Source organism: Phyllobates terribilis, unplaced genomic scaffold (genome assembly GCF_046119375.1).
Source record: "Phyllobates terribilis strain yellow unplaced genomic scaffold, ASM4611937v1 Scaffold_10__3_contigs__length_209671492, whole genome shotgun sequence".
NCBI classification, from domain to species: Eukaryota; Metazoa; Chordata; class Amphibia; order Anura; family Dendrobatidae; genus Phyllobates; species Phyllobates terribilis.
The window spans coordinates 108,737,579-108,759,773 of NW_027362770.1; the positions used below are offsets into that span (position 1 = coordinate 108,737,579).

Sequence of the window (22,195 nt, forward strand, 5' to 3'; positions counted from 1 at the left end):
GCACTCGATGAAAAGAACACCCTGCCTACAGTGAAGCATGGCGGTGGTTTGATGATGCTCTGAGGCAAATTTGCCTCCTCTTTGCACAGGAAATTTGCAGTGTGTGGCAAGCAAAATGGATTCAACCAAGTATTAGTAAATTTTAAGAGAAAATATCATGTCTTTTATGAGGAAGCTGAAGATAGGGCTTTACTGGACTTTCCCAATGTACAATGATCTCAAGCATAGATCAAATCCACCAAGGCTTTCAGAAGAAGTACTGGAAGATACTGGAGAGACTGTCACAGAGGTGTGTCTTGAACCCCGTAGAAAATCTTTAATAGAGTTTTTGTTAAAAGCAGTATGAAAACACAAAAATATTAGTCTGTGCTAAGGTTCCTCAAAAACAGTACCAGAAGCTGATGTCTCATTATATATCCTTGTTATGTCTCAACACGGACCAAAGGATAAGACACAGTGGGAAGGACTTACCGGATTGCATGCAAATTATCAAGGATCAGAACAGCAGGGTATGCAGAAAAACAGGCAGACAAGTGGAACAGGATACACAAAGAGATACAGAGCCAGGAGTTTAGATATGCATACAAACTGTAGATGTAGAGTTTGTCCAGGATTTGCAGCAAACAAATGGTTAGAGACAGAGATGCATGCTATCAGCAGACAGAAGGTCTTTGGCAGTAAAGATGGCAGCAGTAAAGTATAGACAAACTGAATACTTGCTTGCAGAAAATCTAGACACTGTTGCAACAGCATTTATAGTGTGAACAACACCAGATAAAAGTTTGTTATGCTTATTTCAGACAAAGGCTTAAAGAGAATCTCTCACTTAATCTGAGAGCAGCAAAATGTAGAGACAGAGATCCTGATTCCAGAGATGTGTCAATTACTGGGCCGCTTGCTCTAGTTTTGATAAAATCACTAATCATTACTAGAGGACTAGTTAACCTGCTGCAAGGTAGTCCTCCATATTCATGAGCTGTGTATATCCCCGCCCCCAACACTGATTGAAAGCCTTCTGCCTATGCACAGTGTACTCAGAAAGCTGTGGTGTGGGTGGGGTTATAGAGAGCTTAGTATTCAGAGAAATGGTATATCTGTAGGCGACAAATCAGTGATTTTGTCAAAAATACAGCACACGGCGCAGTAAGTGACATATCGTAGGAATGTTAGTGTAATATTTAGTACATTTTGGCCTCATTTATGAAAACGGATTCTGGTTGCCTCATAACAACCAATCACAAAACAGCTTTAATTTCTGCAAACAAGTGCAATAAATAAAAGCTGAGCTCTGATTGGCTGCTATTAGCATCAAGGTCAGTCCAGATAATGAGGTCCAGTTACTTTTCTGAGAGTGATTTACAAGTGGTTTGCAAGTTACCTGAAAGTTCTGTGTGGAGTGATCAACTCAAAAGTCTTGTTGCGTCCATCTCGGATGGTGGAGCCGTGCATTTCGACCACAAACATTCCATTGCCCATTTTGAAAAACTACATGGAAAAATCACAAAGAATTGTGACCTGAGTTTTCTATCTAAATCTTTCTTACAGATGTAGCAGAGCTGAATTTATGTTACTGTAGCTTTTGTAAGCTAAAGTGAATTTCTTTGAAAAATCACTAATACTTCAAGATATGATGCAGTGTAAATCTCCTTTTTATTTGCGCCAACTTGTAAAGTTAACACCCCCACCAATCCAGAGAATTAGGCAGTGGCCACATGGTGCATACCAAAACCTTATTCATTCTCTATGGGACTGCGGGCATACTGTACAGTGCCTGGCTCTTTCCGCCAGTCCCATAGAGAATGGATAGAGTAGTGGAAAGCATGTAACAGGCAATTAAGAGCAGCAATCTCCGAATCGCTGAGGGTGATAATGTTACATGTTGGAAATAAAAATGTCAAATAAGATACACCCTTTTTCAAAGTGGACCACTGTATAGAAAATTATCGCACTCTACTATTTCCAATAAAAAAGAAAAAAATAGTGCCACACAAGTTTAGTATTAAATTAATGTACAAGTGCACAAATATGCTATGTGGCCAATATACAAGAGGTATTTATTGGTTAGCGACCATCCATATTAAAAGGTCACCTTGACGTGGTTAGATGGCTTTTGCACTCTTTGATCAAAAAACTTTAAGTAACGTACATTTTTAATGTTTACAACAATATTGGAGTTCATGTGTTCATTAATCACAGTGTGCTGATGAAATCGTGTACGTAGATGTTGTATATTGGCCAAATAACGTATTTGTGCACCTGTACATTAATTTAATACTAAACATGTGTGGGCCCTCTCTTTTTTTTTTTTTTGTGTAGTACATATCGAGGGGTGCAGACCCCTCCACCCATCTTTCCCATACAAGGTATTAATTGCGAGCTATGACTGGTTTTCTTTTCACTCTCCATTCAGATGAGGCTGGTTTGGCACATAGAGAGGTAGGACATATAGTGGTTAGGGACCAGCCATATGAAAAGGTCACCCTGATGTGGTTGGATGACTTTTGTGCACTACAGAGTGATATAATACATTCAAGTTTTGGACACGCCACGTAATCAATGAAGAATTTATCTACTCTACTTTACTTAGTAGCACTGTCACACGTGTATAATACCCAGCCCCGACACCATGCACTTGGCCTTTATGAACATTTGTGAAAGAACGGCTCATTCTAAAGGGCTCACTGATACTAGCCTGGTCCTTGGCAGGATGCCACTGGTGTGACAAGTCAGTGCATGAGATTTCTTCTCTCCTAACTCGTCCATGATCAATTATGAGTGGCATTATTGAAAATAGGAAGAATTTTGTAACAACTGCGACTCAGCCATGAATTGGAATCCACATAAAGTTACAGGTTCGATGAGTGATGAGGAGCAGAGGGCATAAATGTCACCACTGCTTTGCTTTGAGTCCAAACCTCCTCTAACATTCACATCAGAACAAAAACTGTTCACCCGGAGCTTTATGGCATTGGTTTCCATGGCTGAGCAGCTGCATGTAGGCCTTACATCACCAAGCACAATGCCAAGTGTCGGATAGAGTGGTGTTAAGCAGCCACCATTGGACTCTGGAGTAGTGGAAACATGTTCTGTGAAATGATGAGTCACACTACTCTATCTGGCATCTGATGGATGAGTCTGTGTTTGGCAAAGGCCAGGAAAACGTTACCTGCTCGACTAAATTGTGCCAACTGTACAGTTTCGTGCAGGAGGGATAATGCTGTGGGGTTGTTTTACAGGGGTTGGAGTAGGTTCCTTAGATCTACAGAATACGTAAAGATTTAGCATACAAGTTTCCAAAATGTCTTGTATGTTTCCAAGTTTGTGGGAACAGTTTGAGGAGGGTACTTTTCTGTTCCCCATGACTGTGACTAGTGCACAAAGCAAGGTCCATAAACGCATGGTTGGGGGGAGTGGAAGATTTTGACAGGCTGCACAGATCTCTTCCCTCAACCCCATCAAACACTTGTGGGATGAAATAAAACAGAAATTGCGAGTCCGGCCCTCTCGTCCAACATCAGAGTCTAACCTAACAAATGGTCTTCTGGATGAATGGCTAAACCTTTCCACGAACACCATTTGGAATCTTGTAGAAAGTCTTCCCAGAGAAATGGAAGTTGTAGCCGCAAAGTGTGATCAACTATTATTAATGTGTATGGATTTAGGATTTTATTTTATAAAAGCTCCTGATGGTGTAATGTGCAGGTGGCACAATACTTTCTACAGTGTGAATACTGCAGACATAACCTAATTGGGATTGCAATGGTTTGGGTAAGCAGTGCGCCATGCATGACATATTATTCATCACTTGGTGCACTGCATTATATGCAATGTATTCTTATGTTCTGCATTGTAAACATTGAACCATTGTAGCAATATATTTATGGTAGACTTGCCCTCAAAACGGGGCATGATGAAACATATTGCATGTTCTTACCTGTTCATTTTTATGGATCCATAATTCATCTGCTGTGAGCACTGCAAACACTTTTGACTTATAGCCCTTCAGCTCTAGGTAGCCTGCCCTGGAGAAGATGCAGGAGGAGCGAGGACGCTGGTTAAACATGCGCTGTTCTTTAACCCTGTTCTGTATGGTAGAGCACCACTCACTCCTCTGCGCTATGGAGATAATAAATATACAATGGTTACAAAAAAAGCATTATTACGGGATTGATGAAAAAGAAGAGTTAAACTCAATGTCGGAATGGCCTGGACATACAATGTATCTGTATGGTCACTTTTAGATAATTTGTTGAAGCAAGTTCTGTGACTTAAAGAAGACTCTGTCACTAGCTCAAGAACAATGACTTATACACCAGCACTTTGCAAAAGCTCTCCTGATTCTGCCGCTCTTTTCCATTTTGCACTGCGTCACTCTATTGCAGAGATATTCATATTTGTTTCTTCTGAAGCGCAGTATGTGAAATCTCTGCTTTGCATTCCAACCAGGTGTTTCTTCAGAGTTTTCTCTCCTCTTCCTCCCAGACACTGCTAATCACAGCTTGGCAATTAATCTAGAGATCTATCAATCTCTGATGCTGCCGAGTTGTGAGGGTGGGGTGAAAGCACATGACCCTAGAGCAGACTGTTAAAAAAAAGGATAATTGGACTACAAAGTCGAGATTTCACATAGTGCGCTCCAGAAGAAACAAATGTAAATTTCTTTGGAATGGAGTGATGCAGTGTGAAATGAAAAAGACCGCCACAATCAGGAGAGCTCAGGGATTTTTACTCAATTTTTTGAGCAAGTGATAGGGTCCTCTTTAAAAGGGTTTTATGGGTTTCGATAGTTCAGCAATATCAGATTGGTGGGGGCTGTTTGCATTGCTGATGATGGCTCGAGGTAAACAGTGAACAGAGCCAAATAGCTCAGTGTGTAGTTGTAAATCCCAAGGTCTGCAGTTCGGTACCGAGTCAGTACCTCTAGTGTACAGTACATACACTCCAGGTTACTTGGGAGCACACAGGACTATGGGAGCTAATGACGCTTAACTCGTGTCCTGAGCAACAAAAAACATAGAAAATACTATTCTGAGCAAAATAAACAAAAACTCCAACAAAACAAATTGTCCTTGAAATATTACAAAACCTGACTATAAACATAAAGGAAAACAATAATGGAAACGCTGCATCCTGGACGGTCCATTTCCTACTTTGTATCACATATATCAATAGACAAAGCAAGAATAAGGCCTTGATTAAAGGAACCCCCCCCCCCCCAAATAAACAGAGGGTATTTCATGAACAGTGGACAAAATGCTGTCACCTTCTGAAATTGAGGGGAAACATGTTTTTTTTTTTTTGCTATAAAATCCAGAGACATCCTGCGACATGGAAGAGGAAATCCTATTGAGGGGCTATTAAATATCAGGAAGCAGGAAGTAGCTGAGGACTAGTCGAAGATTTCAGAAGACAGCAGCCTGCATCCTCTCTAAGGATTTAGAAAAGTCTGGCCAATTGTTTCTTTGTATTAGTTGTGTAACATATTTTTCACATCTTAAAATTGTATAAACCCTCTTAACTTGGGTATGTCTTCTTAAAGTGGACCTTTCACCACATTTTTCACATGGAACTGGACACATGTAGTAGAGTCTGCTGTGCTGAATAAAATGGTTTTATTTTTTTTAATTTTGCCTCTCTGTTGCAGAGATATTAGCAATCATAGTATTTGGTATCTAATGGGTTAACGTTTTAAAAAAAACAAACAATATGAGTTATCAGATAGTTTTAATTGGGGGAGTGTACTTCTTCTCCCTGTATGATGCTGACCAATCATAAGTAGGCAGCAACATACTAGAGAAAGAACACGCCCCCACCATAGTTTAGAGGAAGGGGTGCAGTGGGGCGGTGACATCCCCTCTCGCCCTGTTCTGGTAAACCTCCTGACAGCTCCTCAGTCTGAACCAGACAGAGGGGGCACCTACATGCACTCCTAGCAAAGGGGTCATCTGAGTACAGTCATGGCCAAAAGTATTGAGAATGAGACAAATAGTAATTTTTCCAAAGTTTACTGCTTCATTTTTTGTAATGGCAATTTGCATATACTCCTGAATGTCAAAGAGTGATCAGCTTAACAGCAATTACTGTACTTGCAAAGTCAATATTTGCCCAGAAAATGAACTTTAACCCCCAAAACACATTTCAACATCATTGCAGACCTGCCTTAAAAGGAGCAGCTAACATCGTTTTAGTGATTGATCCATTAACACAGGTGTGGGTGTTGATGAGGACAGGGCTGGCGATCAATCAGTCATGATTAAGTAAGAATGACATCACTGGACACTTTAAAAGGAGGCTGGTTCTTGGTATCATTGTTTCTCTTCAGTTAACCATGGTTATCTCTAAAGAAACAAGTGCAGCCATCATTGCACTGCACAAAAACGGCCTAACAGGGTAGAGTATCGCAGCTACAAAGATTGCACCTCAGTCAACAATCTATCGCATCATCAAGAACTTCAAGGAGAAAGCTTCCATTGTTGTCAAAAAGGCTCCAGGGCGCCCAAGAAAGACCAGCAAGCGCCAGGACCATATCTTAAAACTGTTTCAGCTGCGGGATCGGACTACCAGCAGTGCCGAGCTTGCTCAGGAATGGCAGCAGGCTGGTGTGAGTGCTTCTGCACGCACTGTGAGGTGGAGACTCTTTGAGCAAGGGCTGGTTTCAAGGAGGGCAGCAAAGAAGCCACTTCTCTCCAGAAAAAACATCAGGGACCAACTGATATTCTGCAAAAGGTACAGGGAGTGGACTGCTGAGGACTGGGGCAAAGTCATTATCTCTGATGAATCCCCTTTTCGATTGTTTGGGACATCTGGAAAACAGCTTATTCGGAGAAGAAGAGGTGAGCGCTACCACCAGTCTTGTCTCATGCCAACTGCAAAGCATCCTGAAACGATTCATGTGTGGGGTTGCTGTTCTGTTCTGCTACCAGAGCTAAGGAAAGAGAGGAGATCTGTCCCTACGATAGAACTCAGCTTAATCCCTACGATGTAACAGGGAACCTGATCCTGCTAAAGTCCTAAGCTAGTCTGTACGGAGACCTATAGATGTGGGGAAGGAATCCCTACAAGTACTAAGGACTGGGAGGAATATGGGACACCTCCTAACAGAAATAGTAGCAGACAGACGAACAAACAAAATATATAGAACATAGAGGTCAGTAGACCAAGCAAACTAACAGAGCAAGACACAGAGCACAGGCTAGCTAGAAAGTAGATATACAATGAAGTCCAGCAAAGCCAGAAGGGCGGAGCAGGATTAAATAGGCCAACAAGGTCATGTGACCAGCAAAGGAAAAAAAACTAAGAGCAAGGTTCTAACAGTACCCCCCCTTCTAAGAGGATCCTCCGGATCCCCTAGGACCAGGCTTATCAGGAAATCTCCTGTGAAACGCTCTGATAAGTCTGGACGCGGAAACATCATCCGACCTCACCCAAGAGTTATCCTCGGGACCGAAACCTTTCCAGGCCACAAGATACTGCAAACTACCTCTATACCGCCTAGAGTTAAGGATGCGAGAAATTTCATATTCCCCGTCCTCCACCACCGGAGGAACAGAGGCAGAGGCGTCACAATCTGATACAACAGCTTTTTTCAACAGAGAGACATGAAATACCGGATTAATTCTCCAGGAGGTAGGAACCTCCAACCTAACAGCAGATTGGTTGACAACCTGAAGCACCTTAAAGGGCCCTACAAACTTGGGACCCAATTTCTTTGAAGGAATCCTCAACCGCAGATTCCTAGAGGACAACCAAACCATGTCACCAACAGCGAACAAAACCTCCTGTCGTTTCCCATCAAAGTAGTCTTTAGATTTTCTGTTGGCCTCCTGAAGATTACCACGCACATCCGTCCAAACTCTCTCCAAATCACCGCAAAAATTCTCCTCCTCAGGCACGGCAGATCCCAACTTGGAGAACGACCCAAACGACGGATGTCTCCCAGAACAACAACAAAAAGGCGAACAACCAGCAGAAGAAGATGTATGATTGTTCAGAGCAAATTCAGCAAGTGGCAGAAACTCAGACCACCCCTCTTGATTGTCTGCCACAAAACAACGCAAGAACTGCTCAACATCCTGGTTTTTCCTTTCTGTCTGGCCATTAGATTCAGGATGATATCCGGACGAGAACGACAAATGAACTCCCAACCTATCACAAAAGGCACGCCAAAAACGAGCCACGAACTGAGGACCCCTATCAGAAACAATGTCAGTAGGAACGCCATGAAGTCTGACAATTTCCTTGACAAAGGCCTTAGCGAGAGTTTTAGCGCAGGGCAGTTTGACGAAAGGAACCAAGTGACACATCTTGCTAAAACGGTCCACGACCACCCAGATGACAGTAAAACCCTCAGAGGGGGGAAGGTCAGTTATAAAGTCCATAGCCAAATGTGTCCAAGGAGCACTGGGAACCTCCAAAGGACAAAGCAACCCCGCAGCAGGAGTATGTGAGGACTTAGATCTAGCACATATAGTACATTGACGCACCTACTTAATGACTTCCTTCTGCCATCCAGGCCACCAAAAACTGCGACCCACCAGTCTCTTGGTCTCAGAGATTCCGGGATGACCTGCCAACCGAGATTCGTGACACTCAACAAACAAATCTCTCCTAAAGGTCCCAGGCACAAACAACCTCCCATGAGGAGTGTTAGAAGGGGCATTCTCCTGTGCTTTAAGAATCTCATTTTCCAAAACGGAGTCCAAAGCAGCTATCACAACACCTTCTTGTAAAATGTTCTCCTCTTTCTCAGCACCGACTATGGGAGAAAAACTGCGAGACAAGGCATCCGCCTTAACATTCTTAGTACCAGGGATGTAAGTAACGGAGAAATTAAACCGCGAGAAAAACAGTGCCCACCTAGCCTGACGGGCATTCAGGCGCTTGGCAGCATCAAGATATATCAGATTTTTATGATCCGTAAGAACCTGAACGGGAAATTCCGCACCTTCCAAGAAGTGGCGCCAGTGTTCAAATGCGAGTTTAATAGCCAATAATTCCCGATTACCAATATCGTAATTCAGTTCAGTCTCCGAAAATTTTTTTGAAAAAAAGGCACAGGGATGTAATCCATCCCCGTTATCCTGAGACAATACTGCGCCAACCCCCACAGAGGAAGCATCAACCTCAACCAAAAACGGCCTAGTAACATCAGGCTGCATAAGGATGGGAGCAGAGGTGAACCTCTCCTTGAGATACACAAAAGCTTCAATGGCCTCAGAAGACCACTGAACCGCATCAGCACCTTTCCTGGTGAGATCGGTCAGAGGTTTGACAATACTAGAAAAATTTTTTATGAATTTTCTATAGTAATTGGCGAAACCCAAAAACCTCTGTATCGATTTCAAACCAATAGGCCTAGGCCATTCCTGCACAGCCTGAACCTTAACCGGATCCATCTCAAAACCTTTGCTGGAGATAATGTAGCCCAAAAAACTAATTCTCTGTACAGCGAACTCACATTTCTCCAGCTTAGCAAAAAGCGAATTGTCCATTAATAACTGTAATACCTCACGCACGCTCCGCCAATGAGACTCCAGATCTGGCGAATAAATCAAAATGTCATCCAAATACACAACCACATTTTTACCGATCAAAGGTCTAAGGATGTCATTAATCAGATTCTGAAAAAATGCAGGAGCATTAGTAAGACCAAAAGGCATCACCAGATTCTCAAAATGACCCACAGGAGTGTTAAAAGCAGTCTTCCATTCGTCACCCTCCTTCATGCGCAACAGATTGTATGCCCCCTTAAGGTCAATTTTAGAGAACCACTTGGCCCCCATTAACTGGTTAAACAGATCAGGAATCAATGGCAGTGGGTAAGGATTGCGTACAGTAATTTAGTTAATCTCACGAAAATCCAGACAAGGACGTAAACCGCCGTCCTTTTTTTTTTACAAAAAAAAATCCAACCGCCACAGGAGACTTAGAGGGCCTAATGTGACCGGCGGCCAAACTTGTCTGTATGTATTCCTCCAAAGCCTTCCTCTCAGGAATAGTAAGGTTAAATAAACGACTTTTAGGAAGAGTCGCTCCAGGGACAAATTCAATAGAACAATCATAGTCTCTATGGGGAGGCAAAACCTGCGATTCCTTCTCAGAAAAAACTCTCCAAAAATCCTGAATAGGAACAGGCAATTCTCCCCTATCCAAAGCTGCAATACGCCCATTACAACACTTGTCATAACATTTATGGCTCCAGGATTTAATTTCACTGGTAGACCAATCCAGTACAGGATTGTGAAATTTTAACCAGGGCAATCCCAATATTACTGGAGAAGGCAAGTTATTCAACACTACCAAATCCAATTTCTCATGGTGAACACCATTAATAGTGAGAGGAAATTCACAGACCTTGAGAGTAATATTCTTCAAAGGGGAACCATCCACAGAAACCACAGCAATGGGGGATGATAAAGGTTCAGGTTTTAAATTGAGTCTTTCCACGAATCCCCCATCAATAACATTCAGAGTAGATCCACAATCGACAAACACCCGAAATTCCATTAATTTTTCCTGAGCAATCGTAGAAGCAGCTAAAAATACACCCTTGGAATTTAAACAGGCAATACGGGCGTGACTGACCATTTTTTTTTCTTTCTTCATACGAAGCTCACAGCCTTTAATCAAATGACCAGATTTTCCGCAATAGAAACACAAGCCTTCAAAAAATCGACGGTCTTTTTCTTGAGAGCGAGGTGCCACCGATCCAATCTCCATCGGTTCACCACTGTTAGTACACACATTCTCATAACCAGAAACTGACATAGCAGAGGATTTGCTCTCATTAACCCTTGCACGCAGTCTTCTATCCACCCGTATAGCTAATTGCATAGCCTGTTGCAAATCTTCAGGTGTAGGATAAGCAATTAGCAGGTATTTAACCCTTTCACTGAGCCCAGCAAGAAATAGATTTTTCAGAGCAGAATCGTTCCACCCTGTTTGAGTAGACCAACGACGGAAAGGAGTACAATATTTTTCCACATTACCTGATCCTTGTTTTAAACGTCTCAACTCAGTCTCAGCTGATGTGACACGGTCAGGATCATCATATAATAGTCCCAAAGCAGAAAAAAAACTATCCACTGATCTGAAGCATGTATCACTAGGTTGCAAAGAAAAGGCCCACTCCTGAGGCTCTTTGCGCAAAAGTGACATTATGAACCCTACGCGCTGGGATTCATCCCCAGAGGACTTAGGTCTCAAACGAAAATACAATAAGCAAGCATTTTTGAATGAAAAAAATTCTCGGTGTTCACCAAAAAATAAATCCGGCAAACATACCTTAGGCTCCAAGAAATGTGCTCCAGGACAGTTACTCACGTGCTGACGGAGCTCGGCCACCTCCAGAGAGAGTCCCTGCAGGCGATGAACCAAATCCTGAACCGACACCATGATGGAACAGAAAAATCTTTCCTTAGAGAATTTGCTGGCTGGACTTACTGTTATGTTCTGCTACCAGAGCTAAGGAAAGAGAGGAGATCTGTCCCTACGATAGAACTCAGCTTAATCCCTACGATGTAACAGGGAACCTGATCCTGCGATCAGACCTGCTAAAGTCCTAAGCTAGTCTGTACGGAGACCTATAGATGTGGGGAAGGAATCCCTACAAGTACTAAGGACTGGGAGGAATATGGGACACCTCCTAACAGAAATAGTAGCAGACAGACGAACAAACAAAATATATAGAACATAGAGGTCAGTAGACCAAGCAAACTAACAGAGCAAGACACAGAGCACAGGCTAGCTAGAAAGTAGATATACAATGAAGTCCAGCAAAGCCAGAAGGGCGGAGCAGGATTAAATAGGCCAACAAGGTCATGTGACCAGCAAAGGAAAAAAAACTAAGAGCAAGGTTCTAACAGTTGCTTCTCAGCCAAGGGAATCGGCTCACTCACAGTCTTGCCTAAAAACACAGCCATGAATAAAAAATGGTACCAGAATGTCCTCCAAGAGCAACTTCTCCCAACCGTCCAAGAGCAGTTTGGCGCCCAACAATGCCTTTTCCAGCATGATGGAGCACCTTGCCATAAAGCAAAGGTGATAACTAAATGGCTCATGGAACAAAACATAGAGATTTTGGGTCCATGGCCTGGAATCTCCCCAGATCTTAATCCCATTGAGAACTTGTGGTCAATCATCAAGAGACGGGTGGACAAACAAAAACCAACAAATTCTGGCAAAATGCAAGCATTGATTATGCAAGAATGGACTGCTATCAGTCAGGATTTGGTCCAAAAGTTGATTGAGAGCATGCCAGGGAGAATTACAGAGGTCTTGAAGAAGGGGCAACACTGCAAATATTGACTTGCTGCATTAACTCATTCTAACTGTCACTATAACCTATTGGTACTCATAATATGATTGCAATTATATTTCTGTATGTGATATAAACATCAGACAAACACTAATAAAAACCAGAGGCCAGCAGATCATGGGAAAATATAATTTTGGTGTCATTCTCAAAACTTTTGGCCATGACTGTACATAAGGTAACGACTGCACTGATATTACCAATAATACCAGCACTGCATTCATTGTGCAGTCTCCATGTGTAGATGTCATAGGGGTCACATGACCACAGTCCACAGGTCCTCCTCCCTGCTGAGTGTGCAGTGTAATAAGCCCTCAATATACATTATGCAGCACACAATTATGGAGCCTGTAGGTGAAAAGGTGAAACATGTATCATTGGAGGATATGAAAGTCTATTCCGTGCTCTGCACAAAAGTGAATGGTAGAAATGAGATGAAAGGAACAGTTCTGTGCAGAGAGCAAAGATGGCAGGAGGATATGAGCGAACATTCCTTCAAGTGACATTTTGTAGTAGACACTTGGTTACAGGATATTACAAAGTACTGCAGCAGATGAGGTGTATTATGATGTTCTGCAGCAGCTGAGGTGTGTGTTATGAGGTTCTGCAGCAGATGAGGTGTATTATGATGTTCTGCAGTAGCTGAGGTGTATTATGAAGTTCTGCAGCAGATGAGGTGTATTATGATGTTCTGCAGCAGCTGAGGTGTGTGTTATGAGGTTCTGCAGTAGCTGAGGTGTATTATGATGTTCTGCAGCAGATGAGGTGTATTATGAGGTTCTGCAGTAGCTGAGGTGTATTATGATGTTCTGCAGCAGCTGAGGTGTATTATGATGTTCTGCAGCAGATGAGGTGTATTATGATGTTCTGCAGTAGCTGAGGTGTATTATGATGTTCTGCAGCAGATGAGGTGTATTATAATGTTCTGCAGTAGCTGAGGTGTATTATGATGTTCTGCAGCAGATGAGGTGTATTATGATGTTCTGCAGTAGCTGAGGTGTATTATGAGGTTCTGCAGCAGATGAGGTGTATTATGATGTTCTGCAGCAGATGAGGTGTATTATGATGTTCTGCAGTAGCTGAGGTGTATTATGATGTTCTGCAGTAGCTGAGGTGTATTATGATGTTCTGCAGCAGATGAGGTGTATTATGATGTTCTGCAGCAGATGAGGTGTATTATGATGTTCTGCAGCAGATGAGGTGTATTATGATGTTCTGCAGTAGCTGAGGTGTGTATTATGAGGTTCTGCAGCAGATGAGGTGTATTATGATGTTATGCAGTAGCTGAGGTGTATTATGATGTTCTGCAGTAGCTGAGGTGTATTATGAGGTTCTGGAGTAGCTGAGGTGTATTATGAGGTTCTGCAGTAGCTGAGGTGTATTATGATGTTCTGCAGCAGCTAAGGTGTGTATTCTGAGGTTCTGCAGTAACTGAGGTGTATATTATGAGGTTCTGCAGCAGCTGAAGTGTGTACTATGATGTTCTGCAGTAGCTGAGGTGTATTATGATGTTCTGCAGCAGATGAGGTGTATTATGAGGTTGTGCAGTAGCTGAGGTGTATTATGATGTTCTGCAGCAGCTGAGGTGTATTATGATGTTCTGCAGCAGATGAGGTGTATTATGATGTTCTGCAGTAGCTGAGGTGTATTATGATGTTCTGCAGCAGATGAGGTGTATTATAATGTTCTGCAGTAGCTGAGGTGTATTATGATGTTCTGCAGCAGATGAGGTGTATTATGATGTTCTGCAGTAGCTGAGGTGTATTATGAGGTTCTGCAGCAGATGAGGTGTATTATGATGTTCTGCAGCAGATGAGGTGTATTATGATGTTCTGCAGTAGCTGAGGTGTATTATGATGTTCTGCAGTAGCTGAGGTGTATTATGATGTTCTGCAGCAGATGAGGTGTATTATGATGTTCTGCAGCAGATGAGGTGTATTATGATGTTCTGCAGCAGATGAGGTGTATTATGATGTTCTGCAGTAGCTGAGGTGTGTATTATGAGGTTCTGCAGCAGATGAGGTGTATTATGATGTTATGCAGTAGCTGAGGTGTATTATGATGTTCTGCAGCAGCTGAGGTGTATTATGAGGTTCTGGAGTAGCTGAGGTGTATTATGAGGTTCTGCAGTAGCTGAGGTGTATTATGATGTTCTGCAGCAGCTAAGGTGTGTATTCTGAGGTTCTGCAGTAACTGAGGTGTATATTATGAGGTTCTGCAGCAGCTGAAGTGTGTACTATGATGTTCTGCAGCAGCTGAGGTGTGTAGTATGATGTTCAGTAGTAGCTGAAGTGTGTATTGTGAGGTTCTGCAGTAGCTGAGGTGTATTATGAGGCTCTGCAGTAGCTGAGGTGTATTATGAGGTTCTGCAGCAGCTGAGGTGTATTATGAGGTTCTGCAGTAGCTGAGGTGTATTATGATGTTCTGCAGCAGCTGAGGTGTATTATGATGTTCTGCAGCAGCTAAGGTGTGTATTATGATGTTCTGCAGCAGCTGAGGTGTATTATGATGTTCCGCAGCAGCTGAGGTGTGTATTATGAGGTTCTGCAGCAGCTAAGGTGTGTATTATGAGGTTCTGCAGCAGCTCAGGTGTATATTATGAGGTTCTGCAGCAGCTGAGGTGTGTATTATGAGGTTCTGCAGTAGCTGAGGTGTGTATTATGAAGCTCTGCAGTAGCTGAGGTGTGTATTATGAGGTTCTGCAGTAGCTCAGGTGTGTATTATGAGGTTCTGCAGTAGCTGAGGTGTATTATGATATTCTTTAGCAGCTGAGATGTATATTATGAGGTCCTGCAGCAGCTGAGGTGTGTATTGTGAGGTTCTGCAGCAGGTGAGGTGTGTATTATGAGGTTCTGCAGTAGCTGAGGTGTGTATTATGAGGCTCTGCAGTAGCTCAGGTGTGTATTATGAGGTTCTGCAGTAGCTGAGGTGTGTATTGTGAGGTTCTGCAGCAGCTGAGGTGTGTATTATGAGGTTCTGCAGTAGCTGAGGTGTGTATTATGAGGTTCTGCAGTAGCTCAGGTGTGTATTATGAGGTTCTGCAGTAGCTGAGGTGTATTATGATATTCTTTAGCAGCTGAGATGTATATTATGAGGTTCTGCAGCCGCTCAGGTGTGTATTGTGAGGTTCTGCAGCAGCGGAGGTGTGTATTATGAGGTTCTGCAGTAGCTGAGGTGTATTATGAGGTTCTGCAGTAGCTGAAGTGTATTATGATGTTCTGCAGCAGCTGCGGTGTATTATGATGTTCTGCAGCAGCTGAGATGTATATTATGAGGTTTTGCAGCAGCTGAGGTGTGTATTATGAGGTTCAGCAGCAGCTGAGATGTATATTATGAGGTTCTTCAGCAGCTGAGATGTATATTATGAGGTTCTGCGGCAGCTGAGATGTACAGTATATTATGAGGTTCTGCAGCAGCTGAGGTGTATATGATGAGGTTTTGCAGCAGCTGAGGTGTGTATTATGAGGTTCTACAGCAGCTGAGGTGTGTATTATGAGGTTCAGCAGCAGCTGAGATGTATATTATGAGGTTCTTCAGCAGCTGAGATGTATATTATGAGGTTCTGCGGCAGCTGAGATGTACAGTATATTATGAGGTTCTGCAGCAGCTGAGGTGTATATGATGAGGTTTTGCAGCAGCTGAGGTGTGTAGTATGAGGTTCTGAGGCAGCTGAGGTGTGTATTATGAGGTTCAGCAGCAGCTGGGATGTATATTATGAGGTTCTTCAGCAGCTGAGATGTATATTATGAGGTTCTGTGGCAGCTGAGATGTACAGTATATTATGAGGTTTTGCAGCAGCTGAGATGTATATTATGAGGTTCTGCAGCAGCTGAGATGTATATTATGAGGTTCTGCAGCATCTGTCCTCTTCCCCATAGACAGGAATGCAGGACTTGGCTGAGCGCTTCTGTCTTATCTGAGTCTCCTCTGTCACCAGCTTATCTCACAGAGAGCATATAGGTCAGCAGTTGGTCAGTTCCTTCTCTCTTTGAGTAGGTGTTCATCTTCATCAGCATTCTGCCAGCACTATAGGAGCATTGGCTCTCCTGGGAATTATGTGCGTTTTTTCACTGTCTTTCTGTCTCTTATTATGCATGTACATAAAGTTCTGTGAAAAAGAACCGGATTCTATTTTGGCGTCAAAAACGCTGAAAAAACACTGATACAAAGTTTTTTTTTACCACCCATTACTTCCTATGGGTGAAAAAGCTGAAAAACTCTGAGAAAACGCTGAAAGAAGTGACATGCTCTATTTTACAAAAAAACACGTAAGGCACAAAATCCTGAATGAAAAAAAAAACATGATGTGTGAACAGAGAATTTTTATGCAGCTGAAAATTTGCATAAAAAACTGCATAAAAAACGCTGAAAAAACTATGATATGTGAACATAGCCTAAGACCCTTTCCCAGTTCTGTCCTAGGATCTCTGCTGTTAGAGACGGATTACACCTGACAACAGGCAGCGGACAGCAAGTGAGAAAGAAGAGTGGACAGGACCTCCAACCGATAGGGCATGTTCACACATAGCTTTTTTTGGTTGTATGAAAAATTAAGACTACGGTTGGAAAACAGCAGTGGAAATTCCATACATTTTGATGCATTTTTGGTGCTTTTTCTAAAAAAAAATTGTTCTTGGTATGTTTTTTTTTCTGCTAAGTTTCGATGGGAAAAATTGCAGAAAAAAAACAGGTGAAAAAATTGGCTTTAAAAAAAAAGAAGAAAAACATGATTTTCGAAACCTGATTAATTTTACTGTTATACAATAAAGCGCTACATTTTTGATTCCTACCCTCCTTCAAAAAAACAGATGGAAAAAATGCATAAAAAATGTTACGTGTGAACAAGCCCTTAAGACAAAAGCACAACCTTCTGTTTACTAGTGTACGGTATATCTGTAATTAAGCATTGTTTGTTCCCTTTTTAACCCCCAGTCTTTGGATCACTGTGATAATTACGGATCGCTCTATACGCACCTTCACTCTCAGCGCGAAACACGAAAATCCGGTGCTTTGTGACGACTTCAAACTTGTTCTCCTTGGTGGAACGAGCCATTTCAATGGAGGTCAGGGGGATCACACCTTTAGAGTATATGTCCTAAAAAACAGCCAGGGTACAACATGTTCATTCTGAATACTGCTAGATGACATGGGGAAGGGGGGTTATTGCACGGCTGGAGATTTGTGACTTTGTATCATATTTGTCCTCTTGTTTTTGATAGCGATAGGAAAGGTCAAACAACATCCAGAGGCCACAACTTATGTCAAAGGAAGTGGGTAGATAAGACTATTAGGCAAAGCTAAACTTATACAGCAGCAAAGGCTGAAACTGGGAACTTTCCAGTTACCCAGAATTGTTATCACATTAGGATGCAGCGAGAATTGTTAAAAAGTTACTAAAAAAAAAAAAAGGAAATGGTGCAAAACTAAAACAAAAAAACAAACAAACTTTTCACTCCACCTGTCAATCCATGAAAATCGGCTGCACTCAGGATGTCATCCAAGTGCAGTCTGATTTTTTTTTTTCACAGACTCCCAGAGTTGAAGGGGAAGGGCCATCTAATTCTTGGAGGCAAGTTGTGCATGCTGCGATTTTTTTTTTCTCTAACCACGTGGTCCAAAGATAAAATCTGACATGTGCATAGCCCCATAGAATAATATGGGCACGAGTGCTATCCGTTAAAACCACGGATTGCACTTGTCTGGTTTAAACAGTCGTGTCCATAAGTCTTTAGGCCAGGTGCACACCATTGTATTTTCCATCCAAGTGCGATCTGACAAAACATAGGACCGCACTCGGACCAATGTTATAACGTCTATGCGGTCGCCCACATGTCTGATTTTTTTCCTCAAACAGACGGTCTTAGAAAAAAAATTGCAGCATGTTTGAGTTTGATCATTGGATCGCACTCGGGAATGCAAGTCTGAGTGCATAGAAATCATTGGACTGCACTCAGATGACATCTGAGTGCAGTCTGATTTCCATGGACTCACACACTGAAGAAGATGGAGAAATTTTGCTCTCCATCTTCTCCTCTCACTGTGCTCCTCTCATTCGAGAGAATCGGATCACAAAATGGTGAAACTCTATGCAAATGACGCTCTGATACGAGTATGATCAATGTCATTTACATAATCAGTCGGAATATAGGGGCGTCCGAATTTGGCCTAATACTCACCTGGTAAATCACCGCTGCTCCGGTACACCTGCTCTGTTGCCCCCTGCTGGTCTTGAACTTGTCCTGCAGTGATGACACATCGTATGTGCACAAGTGACCACTGCAGGTAATAGCTGGTGATCATATGCATTATCTGCTGGGACAAGTGATTGAGTTCGTGGTTGTGTGCGCATGTAAAGCACCTCTAGACCACCAGGGATCAGCGGGGCAGTGACTTTTATTTTATTATTTTACAACAGTCCCTTTAATTAACTGTCTTAGTAGTGAGGTAGAGGCCATGGACATTGATCTCGATGACACACATAATATGGCCTCCAGAGTCTACTTTTGGGGCACACTGTTCTTCTGTATGCCACTGATTTTATAAGAAGGGTTTTTATCAACTTATATGGAATCAATAAGAAAGAAGTTGTGAAGCCAAATTGTGCTTGCTTTACTTAGGCCCCAATACAGGTGCACACAGCGTGCTCGTGGATATGTAATATGGTCCTCATGGGCTTGTACAGACTCTTGAGAATCCTTACATTGTGCACATTGCGCACTGTGAGGATTCTCCGGTGTCAGCGCTGGTAGCGGCAGTCATGTGATCGATATGCACACTCCCTGCCACAATCCAGTGTGCGTTGAGCGAGACCGGAAACAGTCTAGTCGGATTGTGGCCGGGAGTATGAGACCACCATATTGTCTTAATAGGTAGTCAATTAACGATCGCAGTCAATTCATGTAACTGGGCCGTTACAGATCCCTTCCAAGTACAATATTCCCTTCTAAGGTCAATATAATGCCCGAGCCCAGTGCACCCCCTGCATTTGTCTATTGGTGACGTTCAAGGCGACAGATTTGTTACAGAATTTATTGTGATAGTAAATCTGTTCCATATACTGTACGTGATGTTTCTGTACCACATACGTGGATTTTTACAAACGCCTCTCAGATCTATGGAACAAGGGCCGATACTTCTTTAAGACACAAACACCCCTTTAAAGAGATTCATAAAGAATGGTGCTGAGAGTAAAGAGATCAATACCAGTGAGCGAGATTACCTGAGGTTAGGGCCTGCTCCTTAGGCGTGGCGACAGAAGAGAACAGAAAGTTAATGAAAGTTGAAAAGAATACAAAAGTCATGTTTAAGAAGATAAATGGGTTAGAAAGGCTAAAAGCTCTTACCTAGACTGATACATTGTAACAAAATCTGCAGCGAAAGGAACAGTAAGAGAAGTATGAAACCCTTGTGTGTTTCCATTAAAAGTAACCAGTCAGTAACCCTTCTAAGCAGTGGCGTACCACCAATGGCAGCAGACCAAGTGGCCGCTATGAACACCCCCCCCTTCCTCCCTCCCGCATCGTACTTTCAACTATTTCAGCATCCTGGATGCCAATACAGTTTAAAACAATGATGACACTCCCTTTCCCATCATTCCCCCTCTGTGCCCGAGCTCTGTGACATCTCAGTGCAGAGGGTGCGATGACATCACTACAGCGCGCCCTCTGTGCTGAGCGGTGCAGAGAGTCAGAAGACGCTGAGGAGACAGGAGCAGCGGGGGAACGGGGAGATGTGAGTATTTGATTATTTATTTTTTATGTATGGAGCATTATATGGGGCCCATTACACTGTATGGAGCAATATATGTGGCTCATTATACTGTATGGAGCAATATTTAAGGCCCATTATACTGAATGGAGTAATATGTGGGGCCCCTTATACTCAATGGAGCAAAATGTGGGGCCCATAATACTGTATTGAGGACTATGTGGTGCCCATAATACTGTATGGAGGACTATGTGGTGTTCTTAATACTGTACGGAGGGCTATGTAGTGCCCATAATACTGTATGGAGGGCTATGTAGTGCCCATAATACTGTATTGAGGACTATGTGGGGCCATAATACTGTATGGAGGACTATGTGGTGCCTTTAATACTGTATGGAGGACTATTTGGTGCCCATAATACTGTATGGAGGACTATGTGGTGCCTTTAATACTGTATGGAGGACTATTTGGTGCCCATAATACTGTATGGAGGACGATGTGGTGCCCGTAATACTGTATGGAGGACTATGTGGTGCCCATAATACTGTATGGAGGACTATGTGGTGCCCATAATACTGTATGGAGGACTATGTGGTGCCCATAGTACTGTATGGAGGACTATGTGGTGCCTATAATACTGTATGGAGGACTATGTGTTGCCCATACTACTGTATGGAGGACTATGTGGGGTCCATTATTCTGTATGGAGGACTATCTGGTGCCATTATTCTGTATGGAGAACTATGTGGGGCCATTATTCTGTATGGAGGACTATGTGGGGCCATTATTCTGTATGGAGGACTATGTGGGGCCCATTATTCTGTATGGAGGGCTATGTGGGGCCATTATACTGTATGGAGGACTATGTGGGGCCATTATTCTGTATGGAGGACTATGTGGGGCCCATTATTCTGTATGGAGGGCTATGTGGGGCCATTATACTGTATGGAGGACTATGTGGGGCCATTATTCTTTATGGAGGACTATGTGGGGCCCATTATTCTGTATGGAGGACTATGTGGGGCCTATTATTCTGTATGGAGGACTATGTGGGGCCCATTATTCTATATGGAGGACTATGTGGGGCCCATTATTCTGTATGGAGGACTATCTGGTGCCATTATTCTGTATGGAGAACTATGTGGGGTCATTATTCTGTATGGAGGACTATGTGGGGCCATTATTCTGTATGGAGGGCTATGTGGGGCCATTATTCTGTATGGAGGACTATGTGGGGCCATTATTCTGTATAGAGGACTATGTGGGGCCCATTATTCTGCATGAAGGACTATGTGGTGCCTATAATACCATATGGAGGACTATGTGGTGCCCACAATACTGTATGGAGATTTATGTGGTGCCCATAATACTGTATGGAGGACTACGTGGTGCCTATAATACCATATGGAGGACTATGTGGTGCCCACAATACTGTATGGAGGACTATGTGGTGCCTATAACACTGTATGGATGAGGGAGGAAAATTTGTAGGGGCTACAAAGTTGTGAGATATGCTCTTCTGTGTCCCCACAGAATATTAAGGGATTTTTTTTTTTGGGGGGGGGGCAAAGAGAACTTCTGCTATTGAGCCCATAATTTCTATGTATGCCCCTGCTCCTAAATTGTCTATATGAGCATGCAGATCATAGACAGCGGAGTAAAATGATATATCTGCAATCCGATATTTTTCTTAGATGTAAATGAGCTGTTAAAATCTATGGGCCGGACACTGATCTCCCTATCTGCCTCCTGAGCTAATGATAAATAAAAGGGGGTGTTATCAGTGTGAGACATGTACTGACTAACAGTCTGCTCTCCTAATATACATGTCTCACACTGTCTAACGCCATCTTTAAATTAAAATAATCTCTGGAGGCAAATTCTCAGGTAGATCTATGTCCGGCCCATAGATCTGAACAGCTCATTTACATATTAGGAAAATGGAGATTTCTCTGGAATAAGACATCGGATCGCAGATATCAGGGTATCATTTCATTCAGCTTTCTATGATCTACCAGCAGATTCCCTTTAATCAACAGGCAGATATTTTAATCCACTGCATTCACTATTCATCTAATTCAATGGATGCATTTGCAAGACCTAACGAAAATATGTTTTGCAGGATAAACACAACATTGTACACTAGGTTTACAGAAAATGAAGAACTAGGCACAA

The 22,195-nt window shown here is 42.6% G+C and overlaps 1 protein-coding gene across 3 annotated transcripts in view; it reads right to left on the bottom strand.

Moving 5' to 3' along the window:
* ARAP3 (ArfGAP with RhoGAP domain, ankyrin repeat and PH domain 3) overlaps positions 1–22,195 on the bottom strand; it is a 210,975-nt gene that overhangs the window by 58,590 nt on the left and 130,190 nt on the right. For all 3 annotated transcript variants that reach the window (XM_073649737.1, XM_073649735.1, XM_073649736.1), the window contains exons 8-10: positions 17,288–17,408; positions 3,935–4,116; positions 1,379–1,485 (exon numbers count right to left, since the gene is read on the bottom strand). In XM_073649737.1, coding sequence (XP_073505838.1) covers positions 1,379–1,485; positions 3,935–4,116; positions 17,288–17,408 — 410 coding nt within the window. The remainder of the gene's footprint in view (positions 1–1,378; positions 1,486–3,934; positions 4,117–17,287; positions 17,409–22,195) is intronic.